General features: G+C 44.6%; 1 protein-coding gene across 1 annotated transcript in view; it reads left to right on the top strand.

The window, feature by feature from the left end:
* The window catches only part of LOC147114786 (cyclic nucleotide-gated channel beta-3-like), a 297343-nt gene that overhangs the window by 137738 nt on the left and 145803 nt on the right, over positions 1-13802 (top strand). Inside the window, exon 6 of the mRNA XM_085992718.1 lies at positions 3046-3110. Coding sequence (XP_085848844.1) covers positions 3046-3110 — 65 coding nt within the window. The remainder of the gene's footprint in view (positions 1-3045; positions 3111-13802) is intronic.

Consider the following 13802-nt stretch of genomic DNA (forward strand, 5'->3'; position numbering starts at 1 on the left):
CAGCTGACCATGGAAGACACCACCTCATAGTGAGCTAGAACCTATCTGCATCTAAAATCCACATTTGCCTGCCTTTCAGCAAAGGTGATTATAATCATTAGGAATGGAAACTCCATCTGATTTTCTTCACCATTAGGTCAACAGTCTGAAGCCAAATGTAGTACTCTTACTCAAGAGCATGTTTTAATAGATTGTAGGAAATGAAAAGTGTTCAAAGTGAGTTAAAACTTTTAAGAATAGTGCAAGTTTGACTTATAAACCACAGTCCTAAAACCTAACTTTGGACTGAGATGTTCAGGATGTGCTTTTGTACAAATATTGGCCCCTACAGCAGTAATTATACTCTACAACTGTCAATTATTTGGAAGTATAAGTATTGTGACATCCGTGGACAATGGGGTTGCCACCAGTCTGGTTCCAGGTGGACAGTCCATTTTTTGAGTTGACTGTCCAGAAATATCTAAATTATCAACCAGACAACAGAGGTTAAATTCAGTCAAGTTATGCTCCCAGCACATATAAGGAATGTAGATCAAAGAATTGGGTGTGGAGTTCAGCTCACTTGATTTTCCAGGGATTCATTTTAATCCACTCTCATCAAGTGAATCTGTAAACCAGCTGTGTAGACTCATTTAATTTACCTTCAGATGTCCTATTTTTTGAAGCAGAATGCTGTTTATTTTTCACATAATTTGTGTCTTACGATGAAGGGATTGCAATTACCGTGGTCAGGATTTTGCTCATCTCAGTGGGTCCGGGGCGGGCGGCGTCAGTGGCGGGTCCCGACCCTGCAGCTGGCTCCATCCCGCTATCCAAAATGATTTTCCCTTGATAAGGCTTGTTAAGTCTACCCAGTGCATTTGCTGGTCCAATTAGAGGAAGCGGGTCTGATGATGTCATTTCCTTGAAGGGACCATGGCCACCTTACTTTTGATGTTTGTGCTGTCAGTGTTCTACAGCATTGAAGTGCTGCAAACACTGACAATGACTGCAGAGAGGTGCAGGGCTGCACCCAGGTTCTCCCGTGACTCCCTCCATATGCTTATGGAGGGAGTCAGAGCACGCAGGGAGGTCTTCTTCCCTTCCGATGGGCGGAAGACACCTCCCCAGGAGATCAGCACAGCCTGGTTGCACATTGCACAGGAGGGCACAAGCAGGGATGTCGTCAGGAGGACCTGGGTGCAGTGCCGCAAACCTTTCAATTATATCATTAGATCACGAAACATTAGTACAAAGTCACACTCAACCTCATCCCACTGTGCCTCTCATCACATCCCCATCACTCTGCCTTCCCCACCCTATGCCTGCACATCCTTACACCAACTTACTTGCACCTCCACCCATCCCTCTCTCTCTATCTACATTATCACTTCCCCATCTCACTAGCCACCCCCTCACACTCACCCTCATCTTAGTGCAATCAAACCAACTAACAACACACAAGGGTAGCCACTTGGGTGTTTTATCCAATGTTCATGTAAAGTTTCTGTTAGTGGGGTGTCAAACATTGAAACCTTTATTTTCAACACTTTGCATTCTTGGACAGATTTGTGTGCAACTTTGGAAGTGGCTTAGTGAGTTGCAGTGAATGATGAAACATAATGGTACCCCCCACAATGGAATGGCTTGGGCATTGTAGGGATGCTTTATGGTGTTGGTGTGCGGTGGTGCCAACCTGGTGCATCATGTGGCAGTCATGGTGTACAGTGTCAAGTGAAGTAAATCTGCCCATGGTGAGGCCATCCCTGGCCTCCGGGGCAGCAATGTGCTCGGGTGCTGATGTCCTCTGTCCTGTGCAGCATCGTGGTCAGATTCTGAGGACAAAGGTGAGACAGTATAAATGGCACCCATGTTGATGGAATAGAAGGCAGGTGAAGTACAGATGACAGAAGCATTCTGTCAATGGTGAGAGAGTTCTTCCAATGAGGTGATACTGGATGAAGAGTGGAAAGTGAAAAGCCTGCAGAATCTGTGCTGGAAATGGTCTGAGATACAGCTTGTGGCTGAGGAAAGTGATGATCTGTCAGGTGGGAGCTTTTACTGTACATTTGAAGCTCTCAAGTAATCAGCTGGAGCAATGGTTACTGAACTCCCGCCTCAGGTTGACAGCCATGATCCCCGAACAGCGTGGTTCCCGTAGCCATGAAGCTAAAGTGAAAAGGTAAGTTAAAAAAGCCTGTTAATGATCTGTCAACTAGACGTTAATGAGATTAATTGGGTCGCCCGCCACTGCCTGTCAGGTCTGTTCAGCGCTGACAGACCCAACATTGGGAAAGGCCCATGGCAGCGGGTTGACAGCGGGATCCCGACCCGCTGTCAAAAAAAACACTTTCCCACCCAATCCGCCACTGATCCTGCCCGCTGACCTCCCAGAAAATTCTGGCCTGTGGTTGATAAGGTTTCCAATGATTTTGTTTTATTAACAGCAAAGAAAATATTGAGTGTTGTAATTCCTCTGTGGGCCATTTTAAATACACTGCCTAACATTTTGACTTAAATCCATGTGCACTATTATGATGAATCATTAACCCATATATTTAAAAAAAGTGTTAAAGACTTTATTAAATAGCCAACCCATAAATGTAATGCAAACTCAAAGCCTAAACCCTTCCTGGCTTCCATCCTACTCCATGTCTAGTTTTGGATTTGGCAGTCCTATTAGGCAGTGGTCTCTGCTTTCTTGGTTGCTGACCTCAATTGTTGAAGACTTATGCCTGGTGACATCAATTAGCAGACTATACTGAATACTCTTCACTCAACTGAGTGACTTTTCATCCAGCCACATTTTGTGTTTCTATAAATGCAAATAATTTAGCTACATAATAATGATGACTGCACTTCAAAAGTATCTCATTGGATGTGAAACACTTGGGATCGCCTGAGGACATGATAAGGTATTATAAAATTGCAAGTTTTATCTTTATAATAAATGACAACAACAATGAAACCTCTCCATAATTAAGCATTGCAACTGCCAGGAAAAAAATGCTAAAATAGAAATAGTCAATATGCTCTTGTTATTTTTTGGCTTTTATTTTTCTCCAGTGTTCAACATTCTTTGAATTCAGTGATCGACTGGAGTTTATAATGGAAGAAGCCTATATATATAGGTAGGCAGCCATTTGGATGACAAAATCAATGTATGTTTTGTGTGAAATTCTTTAACATTAAAAATGGTATGTCTATTGAAGCGATGTTAAGAAATGCAGTAGAATACTGCTTGTAACATATAATATGCTGAAATTTGTCCCCTTTTTTTAGTCAAAATAAATGATGTAACTTAGTTTCTTGTTGTGTAAATGCTGATTTCAGAAGCGGCGTTGAATTATCAACTGAACATATTTTTTCAAAGCAGCTGACAGAAATGAGCTTCCATTCACCAGGTAGAAACAAAGATGCCACACGTAAAATAAAAAGCAAAGAGCTTATGGCTACAGTCTGTCTCAATCTTTGGCTGTCTGCACTAGCCTCGTTTAGTCTACACTAATTCACATGGCACTTCTCAGTTTGTTCAGTATAACCTCACTATACTGTCATCTCTGACTGTAATACACCTAATTTGTTTTTGAAAGCTCAATATTGACCCACCAGGTCTGTATCATATGCCGCATACTTTGATGAGTAGTCTAAAAGACTCTATTGTTTGCCTAGAATCATGTGCTGATTGAGGCCAAGGGATTGTAGCAATAGGTTATTGTTATTTTCATTCTTTGGTTGACATTTCACTCTCTTTGCCTGGGGAATGCAAATTAATTTCTGCCAGCAACATTTAGATTTTCATTTCTGTGCCAGGTTTGTAATCTATGAAATAAAAGTAGTGATATCAAACACCAAGTAGTGAGAATCTGTTAGCAGCTAGGATTTGAATTGCAGCTGCATACAAAGCAGCCCAGATTTTCTGTTTATGTGGAATTAGGACACATCTTTGACATAATGGAAACCCCACCCATCACAAAGATGTGGCCCCTTGGCCTTGGTCGATTTTCCAGCCTCAGACCATTTAAATAATTGAATGGGTTTGCTGGCCTCCAGGTTGCCCTAGGAGGCCTGGCAGCAGCATCGTATGGCTGGTGACTTCTGTGCTGCCAGCTGAAGATTACAAAACAAAAATGAAATATTTAGAAATCATACCAAAGCCTATGCAACTCATCATCCTGCAGTCTATTGCACAGGCTTTCCAATTTTTTTAATTTAAATTCCCTCCCCCCTTCCCTCTCCCCACCATAGCAATGCTTAGATGAAGGGACTGAGCGTAATGTTTCCAAGTTTGCTGATGATACAAAGTTAGGTGGGAAAATAGGCTGTGTAGACGCAAAGAGGCTGCAGAGAGATATAGACAGGTTGACTGAGTGAGCAAGAACATGGCAAATGGAATACAATGTGAGGAAGCGTGAAGTTATCCACTTTGGTAGGAAAAACAAAAAAGCAGAATATTTTTTGAACAGTGAGTGACTGGGAAATGTTTGCACTCAGAGGGACCTGGGTGTTCTTGTACATGAATCACAGAAAGTTAAGCGCCAGGGACCCGGGTTCGAATCCGGCCTCGGGCGACTGTCTGTGTGGAGTTTGCACATTCTCCCCGTGTTTGCGTGGGTTTCCTCCGGGTGCTCCGGTTTCCTCCCACAGTCCAAAGATGTGTGAGTTAGGTTGATTGGCTATGATAAATTGACCCTTAGTGTTAGGGGGATTAAATACGTGGGGTTACGGGGATAGGGTGGGATATGTGTTGGTGTAGGGGTTACGGGGATCGGGTGGGATATGTGTCGGTGCAGGCTCGATGGGCCGAAATGGCCTCTATCTGCACTTGTGTGATTCTGTGTAAAGCAAATGGTATGTTAGCTTTTGTTACAAAGGGATTAAAGTAGAAGAGTAAAGAAGTCTTACTACAATTATACAGGGCATTGGTGAGGCCACACCTGGAGTACTGTGTACAGTTCTGGTCTCCTTACCTAAGGAAAGACATATTTGCCTTAAAGCGAAGGTTCAGTAGACTGATTCCTGGGATGAGGGATTGCCCTATGAGGAGAGATTGAGCAGACTAGGCCTATATTCCTTCGAGTTTAGAAGAATGAGAGGTGATCCACTTGAAACATATATAATTCTTAAGGGGCTTGACAGGGTTAATGCTGGGAAAATGTTTCCCCTGGCTGGGGAATCTAGAACACAGGATCACAGTCACAGAATAAGGGGTCAGCCATTTAGGACTGAGATGAGGAGAAATTTCTTCACTCATAGGATTGTGAATCTTTGGAATTCTCTACCCCAGATAGCTGTGGATGCTCAGCCATTGAGTATATTCAAGATAGAGGTCGATAAATTTTTGGGAACCAAAGGAATTAAGGGATGTGGGGATAGTGCGGGAAGGTGGAGTTGAGGTAGAAGATCAGCCATGATCTTGTTGAATGGTGGAGCAGGCTTGAAGGGCCAAATGGGCTACTTCAGCTCCTATTTCGTATGTTCTTATGAATCTAGGGACAAACACTGGCGCTCAGTGTTACTCTGGCGCAAGTGACAGAATATTCATTAAATGACACATTTCTGTCATTTGAATATCATTATAACATGCCTATGCCCATATATAGGCGGGTGTATTGTACGTCACCCATCACTTCTGGCAGGGAATTAGGGGGATGTAAAAATGGATGTGGATTGGGTGGAGCACATATTGATCCATTTCCCACGTCTGCCTATTCAAATTCTGTCAAAAAATCAAAGTGGGAAGGCAGGAGATCCGGCTCATCATGTCCTTTACTCCTTCGCTAAGCACTCAATGGCAGATCAGTGCCACCTCCTATCATTCGGTAACAGACCCCAAAGTCCCTCCCCAATATGGTGTAAAAGATCCAGCGATCTTTTCTGACAGTTCTCCCCCAGTACTGAGTGACAGATAATAGCATCGACTGCTAATATTGAGTGACAGGTCCCAATGTTCTCCCCAATACTGAGTGACATATTTCAATGTCCTCCCCGAATATTGAGTGACAAAACCTAGTGTCCTTCGCCAAAACTGAATGACAAATCCCAGTACCCAGGAGTTCTAACCAATGTTCCCTGTAAGCTGCGCTTTGTTCTGCGCAGCCTGTTTCTTTTAGTGCGCGGTCCCTTTAAATTTCCGCACATGAGCGGTATTTACAATGGGGAAGCCGGTGAGCAGTACCTTTCCCATTACTGCGCAGCCGTGCAGCTTAAAGGGAACATTGGTGCTAACTCATGAAATTTACCTCTAATAGTCAACAGAGGTTATGTTGAGGCTTTATAATGCACTTAAGAAGATAAAAACCGTAAATGCTGGAAATTTGAAATTAAAACAGAAAATGCTGGAAATATGCAGCAAGTCAATAACAAAGAAAGAGATAAGGCAGGTTTGTGGTGTAATCCTTTGTCAGTCTGAAACTGAAAGATAAGCAAGCATTTTAGTATGCTTTTATAACTCGGAAGTACGGGTTTCCCTCAGCTTAGAACATAACAAGAACATAATAAATAGGAGCAGGAGTAGGCCATATGGCCCCTCGGGCCTGCTCCGCCATTCAATAGGATCATGGCTGATCCGAATCTAGACTCACGTCCACTTCCCTGCCCTCTACCCGTAACCCCTAATTCCCTTATCTGCTAGGAAACTGTCTATCTCCATTTTAAATTTATTTAATGTTGCAGCTTCCACAGCTCTCTGGGGTAGCAAATTCCATAGATTTACTACCCTCTGAGTGAAGAAGTTTCTCCTCATCTCAGTTTTGAAAGGGCAGCACCTTATTCTTAGATTATGCCCCCTAGTTCTAGTCTCACCCATCAGTGGAAACATCCTCCCCGCATCCACCCGATCAAGCCCCCTCACAATCTTATAGGTTTCGATAAGATCGCCTCTCATTCTTCTGAACTCCAATGAGTAGAGTCCCAACCTACTCAACCTTTCCTCATACGTCAACCCCCTCATCTCCGGAATCAACCGAGTGAACCTTCTCTGAACCGCCGCGAGAGCAAGTATATCTTTTCTTAAGTATGGAAACCAAAACTGCACGCAGTATTCCAGGTGTGGCCTCACCAATACCCTGTATAACTGCAGCAAGACTTCCCTGTTTTTATACTCCATCCCCCTTGCAATAAAAGCCAAGATTCCATTGGCCTTCCTGATCACCTGCTGCACCTGCATACTAACTTTTTGTGTTTCATGCACCAGGACCCCCAGATCCCTTTGTACTGTAGCACTTTGCAGTTTCTCTCCATTTAGATAATAACTTGCTCTTTGATTTTTTCTGCCAAAGTGCATAACCTCACACTTTCCAACATTTATATTCCATCTGCCAAATTTCTGCCCATTCACTTAGCCTGTCTATGTCCTTTTGCAGGTTTTTTATGTCATCCTCACTCATTGCTTTCCCTCCCATCTTTGTATTGTCAGCAAACTTGGATATGTTGCACTCGGTCCCTTCCTCCAAATCGTTAATATAGATTGTAAAGAGTTGGGGTCCCAGCACTGACCCCTGCGGAACACCACTAGTTACTGATTGCCAACCCGAGAATGAACCATTTATCCCAACTCCTTGTTTTCTGTTAGATAGCCAATCTTCCACCCATGCCAGTATATTACACCCAATCCCGTGATTTCTTATCTTGATCAGTAATCTTTTGTGTGGAACCTTGTCAAATGCCTTTTGGAAGTCCAAATACACCACATCCACTGGTTCCCCTTTATCCACCCTGTATGTTACATCCTCAAAGAATTCGAGCAAATTTGTCAAATATGACTTCCCCTTCATAAAACCATGCTGACTCTGTCCTATTAAATTATGTTTATCCAAATGCTCTGTTACTGTTTCCTTAATAATGGACTCCAACATTTTGCCAACCACAGATGTTAGGCTAACTGGTCTATAGTTTCCAGCTTTTTGTCTACTTCCCTTCTTAAATAAGGGTGTTACATTAGCAGTTTTCCAATCTGCCGGGACCTTTCCTGAGTCCAGGGAGTTCTGGAAAATAATCACCAATGCATCCACAATCCCTACCGCCACTTCTCTCAAGACCCTAGGATGTAGGCCATCAGGTCCGGGGGATTTATCCGCCTTAAGTCCCATTATTTTACTGAGTACCATCTCCTTAGTGATTGTAATCATCTTTAGCTCCCCCCCCCACCCATTGCCCCCTGTTTGTCCAGTGTTGGGATATTTTTAGTGTCCTCTACTATAAAGACTGATACAAAATATTTGTTCAGCGTCTTTGCCATCTCCATGTTCCCCACCACTAGTTTCCCGGTCCCATCCTCTACGGGACCAACGTTCACTTTAGCCACCCTTTTTCTTTTTATATAGCTGTAGAAACTCTTGCTATCTGTTTTTATATTTTTTGCTAGTTTACTTTCATAATCTATCTTCCCTTTCTTAATTAATCTTTTAGTTATTGTTTGCTGGCTTTTAAATGCTTCCCAATCTTCTATCCTCCCACTAGATTTGGCTACTTTATATGCCCTTGTTTTCAGTCGGATACTATCCTTTATTACTTTACTAAGCCACGGATGGCTGTCTTTTCTTTTACTCCCCTTTTTCCTCAGTGGAATATATTTATCTTGGAAGATGTGAAATCTCTCCTTGAATGTAGACCACTGCTCTTGTACCATCTTACACTTTAATCTGTTTTCCCAGTCCACTTTAGTCAATTCTACTCTCGTACCTTCATAGTCTCCTTTATTTAAGCTCAGTATGCTGGTTTGAGATCCAACTCTCTCACCCTCAAACTGAATTTGAAATTCAACCATTCCAAGGGGATCCTTTACTAGGACATTTTTTATTAATCCTGTTTCATTACACAGGACCAGATCTAAGATTGCCTGTCCCCTGGTTGGTTCAGTTACATACTGCTCAAGGAACCCATCCCTAATACACTCTATGAACTCTTCCTCAAGGCTGCCATGCCCAATTTGATTAGTCCAGTCAATATGAAAGTTAAAATCCCCCATGATTATACCTGTTCCCTTATTACAAGCCCCAACTATTTCCTGATTTATCCTCCGACCAACAGAGTTGCAACTGTTAGGAGGCCTATAGACTACACTCACTAGTGACTTTTTCCCCTTCTTACTCCTTATCTCCACCCAAACTATTTCACTATCCTGATCCTTTGACCCAATATCATTTCTGACTATTGCAGTGATTCCACCCTTGATTAACATAGCAACCCCACCTCCCTTTCCTTCCTGTCTGTCCTTCCTAATTGTCAAATACCCTTGTATGTTTAGTTCCCAGTCATGATTATCTTGCAGCCATGTTTCCGTAATGGCCAACAGATCATACCCATGTGTAGTTATTTGTACCGTCAACTCGTCAATTTTGTTATGAATGCTGCGTGCATTCAGATAAAGAACTTTCAAATATGTTTTCTAACAATTTATTCCTGCTTTTAACCCTTTTACTACTTTACCTTTATCATTATACATTCTGTCCCTTCCTGACACGCTCTGGTTTTTAATTCCCCCACTGCTACCTTGCTCTATTGCCTTCTCCGCTGTCATTTTTATTTTTCACTCTCTTAAAACCTCCCCCCCACGAATTAGTTTAAAGCCCTCTCTACAGCCCTAGTTATTCGATTTGCCAGGACTCCAGTCCCAGTCTTTAATGGCACAACCTGATTACCATTTTTGGAATCCATTTCCCGGTCGCAACCAGCCAGATTGAGAGACTGGCTGGCTGTCGTGTAGGGGGTTTTTCCTCTCTCTTGCCCGTTCTGGCCCCCTGCCAGGCTTCGTGCAAGAATTACCCTTGAGTGGTTCGACCCACCCCCCCCTACGGTTCTAGACCTTGGACTTAGATGCAGAGAACAGTAGTGCAGAGAAGAGGACTCAATAGACCAGGCTGAATAGCACGAAATGGGTGCTTTTATTTTTGAACAGTTTGAAGCATTACAAAATACATGTCATAGGCACAGATTAAAATAACTACAATCATGCACAAATTTATGAACTTGACTCTATGGAAATGGGGAACACACGGCACATCGTAAAAGGGGAAACACATTACGATTTCCCTTAACTCCCTCCCCTATACCTAAACTAAGTTTCGACCTGGGGAACTTGGGATCATGCTCACCACTCTCGAAATCGCGAAAAGGGGTTCGCAGACCTTTTGACACCGCTTCCCGTCGTCACGTGGATTGGAAGCTTCTGGCGCAGTCGATATTCTCTCCTCCCTCGAGGCGGTGGGGTAGACCCAGCCTCGATGAGCGCTTGTCAAGGTTGAGATCCACAATCGTGGATTTTTGTTCATGGAGCAGACCTAGATGCAGGTTATGCACATGGGAGAATCTTGTGGCATCGATCGCCGGTTCTCCAGAGGGTTTCTTCTCCGTCGGCCTGGGTCGTCGATGATCTCCCGACCCCAGTACCCGGGCCACCCTTGTCGTCTTCTCGTCGTGGCCGAGCCTTGTTTGGCTGAACACCGGCCACGTTGTCCTTTTTCCGAAACCGTCCGTCTTTAAAAAGACGAAAACGTTTTCATCGATCTGCCGAAGTGGAAGAGGCGCCGATCCGGGCACCGTCCGCCCTTCGTTCGTTCCTCGTAGAAGAGAGTTCTTGAAGAAATGGAAGCCTGAAGTCGCCCAACAGGAAGCCGTGGCAGTGAAGAAGAAGTAACTTAGATGGACTTTCAATCCCTAGTTATACTCTTTTGGGACAGTCTTATCTCCCGCCAAATCATAGTCCTGTCTTTGTATTAATTTTGGCGGGCAGAAATCTCTGCAGGGGCGCTTTGTCTTGTAACGGAGCCGGTGATAACTTAAACTGGCCTTCCTGGCCGATAATGTCTGTTAATGTCCTTTGCATTGTCACCGCGGCTCGGTTCGCATATTGATCGGTCCGGACATTTTCCTTGATGGCTGCTAAACGGTTTTTCCTTTGTACGATAAATGGGTATAAGTGTTTTTACATTGTCCGCCCATATCTTGATGGGCCCCATCCTGTACTTATAATCCATTGAATATGTATGCTGTTGCTCTGAGTTTCGGTTCCCAGATACTGGCTTTCGTGGGCTCACTGTCTTCAATCCACAAGCCTGTCTGGCTTGCAGTAACAGAAATAAAATGGTTCATAAACTGATCACGGGGCCTGGCGGCCATTTTGTATGCCCTTTTTATCAAAGGTTTTTCTGTGCAAGCTTACTTTGGTCAATAAACAGTCTTATTTTATCCAGTTTTCTTGCGTGATTTTTGCTGAAAATTGCGAATCTTACAGGCCCCCCTGTGATACTGATAGCTTGCTTAAAGTATCAATAATCCTTGATGAGCAAATTTTCCCTGATTCCCCACATCCAAACATTCCTGGCACTTAACTATCTATGCCCCTCACGACACATGCAGTTCCCATTTCCGCAGAAAATGAAAATTACCTCATGCACATTTGGAATCATAGACAGCAAATCTTAAACTATAACACCTTCACCTGTCAGATGGGCAGGGGTTGATACCCTTTTGCGCCATCTGCATGCATCTTTTATTAATCCAAAAAAACTTAAGAACAACTAATAACATAACAATACATATTTCCTTATAACCCAAAACCATCACAAAAAATTTTTAAATGGAGGGACGCTTAATCTTATACTAGCAGCTTAGAGTGGGGTATCTGCTTCCCCCATTCGCACATAGCGTTCTCTCCATTCTCCTGTGTTCTCGTGCCTCTGGAGGCGTTTGCCTCTTTTGCAATGCACGAAGAGCAAAAATATCACAATCAAAACCTGACATACTACTAGGATATGGGATGCTATTCTAATCCAGGCGGGGACCTCTATGTTGGTGAACAAGTCCCACCATGGTGGGATGGTTATGTCCAATATGTCTTTTCCTATCTCTAAAGTCTTCTGCTCCAGTGTGTAGAAATGTTTCTGCGAAATTATAACGGCTTTTAAAATCTTGGTGAGGTGTTCGGGAAGAGGGGGAATGACATAACCAAAATGCGCGACAAATCGTTGTAAGTCTGTGAAATTCTCTTTGATAGTGATGTGTACGGTGGAGGGCGCAGGAATGGGAACAATTCGTTGTTGTGCCACTTGAACCTCGGCCCTGGGTTTGAAACAGAAACTGCTATCACCGACCGAACACCACTCGTGTTGTCCATATCGGTACTGAGGCGCTGCAGTGGTGACGCAGTATGTCCCACCCCCGATACATGCTACCTGTGGGGGCACATGGTCCTCTGCCATTGCCTCCATGGTGCAATTCACCGGCTTTGCGCTAGCGGTTCTGAACCCGCACTGTGGTTTCAAAAAGGCATTCAAGTGCTGGGGACACAGGATGATGTGTGCTCCCCGGCTCCGACATCCCGAGAGGTCGGTGCCTGTCATCGTACGCTCCCATCTGATGACGTAAGGCGGGACCACTGCGTAACGAATGTGTGCGCCCCCCTGAATGACTCCAATGTTCTCTACTCTGTATACCGGGGCGGGCTTTGCTGCGGGACCCAACACCGGCATTCTTACTACTATTCCCATAATAGTGTGATTCGAATGTCCGCAGTCCACTGGAACTGGGTATGCTTCTGCGGCTAGTCTGAGCTGGCACGGGCTTAATGCATTCTCAAAAGGGTGGAGCGCTTGCAAGTGCTTGTTGCTGATCCAGGACGGGACCAAACCCTGTTTTAAATCCTCAAGATTACTGCGGCCCTCGCCCAGTAACCACGCCCCGTACAGCACACAGGCCTCGTTTTGCGCAGCTTGATCGGACGCATTCCGATCCTCCTTAATGAGTGCATTTACCGTTCTCGCGTGTTTCTCCAGCTCAGCAATTATGTCCTTAAAGTGTAGTGTCATGGCCTGGTCCTCATGCAACTCAGAACCCACGACCTTGTTTCCGTCTGTCAATATGTTCCTTAACTGGGCTTTTAAACCGTTGATCTGTGTCTGCAGCTCCACGTTATCTAGAGCGTTGACAACAGATGTCCCGGTATTAAAAGCAGTGAATATGTCATTTACAGTACCCCTTCTTTGCCTCCCGACTCGATCCAAAACTTCTGGCGGTGTGGTGTATAATTTGTCTCTGTCGATGTCGGCAAAGTCAAATTCGTAAAATTGTCTAAACATACGGGTTAACAGGACCTGGTATAATTGTTCCGTTTCTTTGGGACACCACTCCGGCAATCTTACCTCAGTGAGATTTAAAATCACTGAGGCCACCGCGTAGTGTACCCCTTGGTACAGCACCTGACCGGTGGGTACCAATACTAAACCGTTCCCGGGTCCCTTGGTGGTGGTTAGGCACCCTCCTTTCTGGGCTAGTGCTACCGGAAGCGTGGGCAGGGGCTTGCGTGGGCGGGTGATGAGTTCAGTGGCGTTCACCGGAATAGGGGAGTATGGGGCTCCGCACGCTCGAGTGCTAACATCCCATCTCATCCCCTTCCCTTCATCCTGCCACTGCCTCTGGAAGAAGATGGACACGCCCTTGGGGCAGACGTGTCTCGAACCCCACATACAGACATATATTCCCTCATCCGGTTCCCACCATTTGTCCCAACACACACGTAATTGTCCGTGAGTTCCCGTAATAGTCCGATGGGTATTATTACCCAGTCGCTCCCACTCGACCGTAGAGTTTCTCATGTCCATTTCCCAGCTTTCGTAGCCACCACCATCGCCTTGGTGGTACGTTCCCATTGCACACCAGACAAATCTTCTTTCCCACGGTGACGCTGACCCTGGGCGCCAGGATCCTCACTCGAGGGCACGTTAATGAAGTCTCTTGGTAGGCAGAACCGAAATTGCTGGAATATTCCGTAGAATTCGTTCCCAGCCAACCTGGCCATCTCCCTTGGTGGAAGTAGGTGGCGGTTT

This window comes from Somniosus microcephalus, chromosome 7 (assembly GCF_052327205.1).
Source record: "Somniosus microcephalus isolate GS21.2 chromosome 7, FLI_Smic_1.0, whole genome shotgun sequence".
Lineage (NCBI taxonomy): Eukaryota > Metazoa > Chordata > Chondrichthyes > Squaliformes > Somniosidae > Somniosus > Somniosus microcephalus.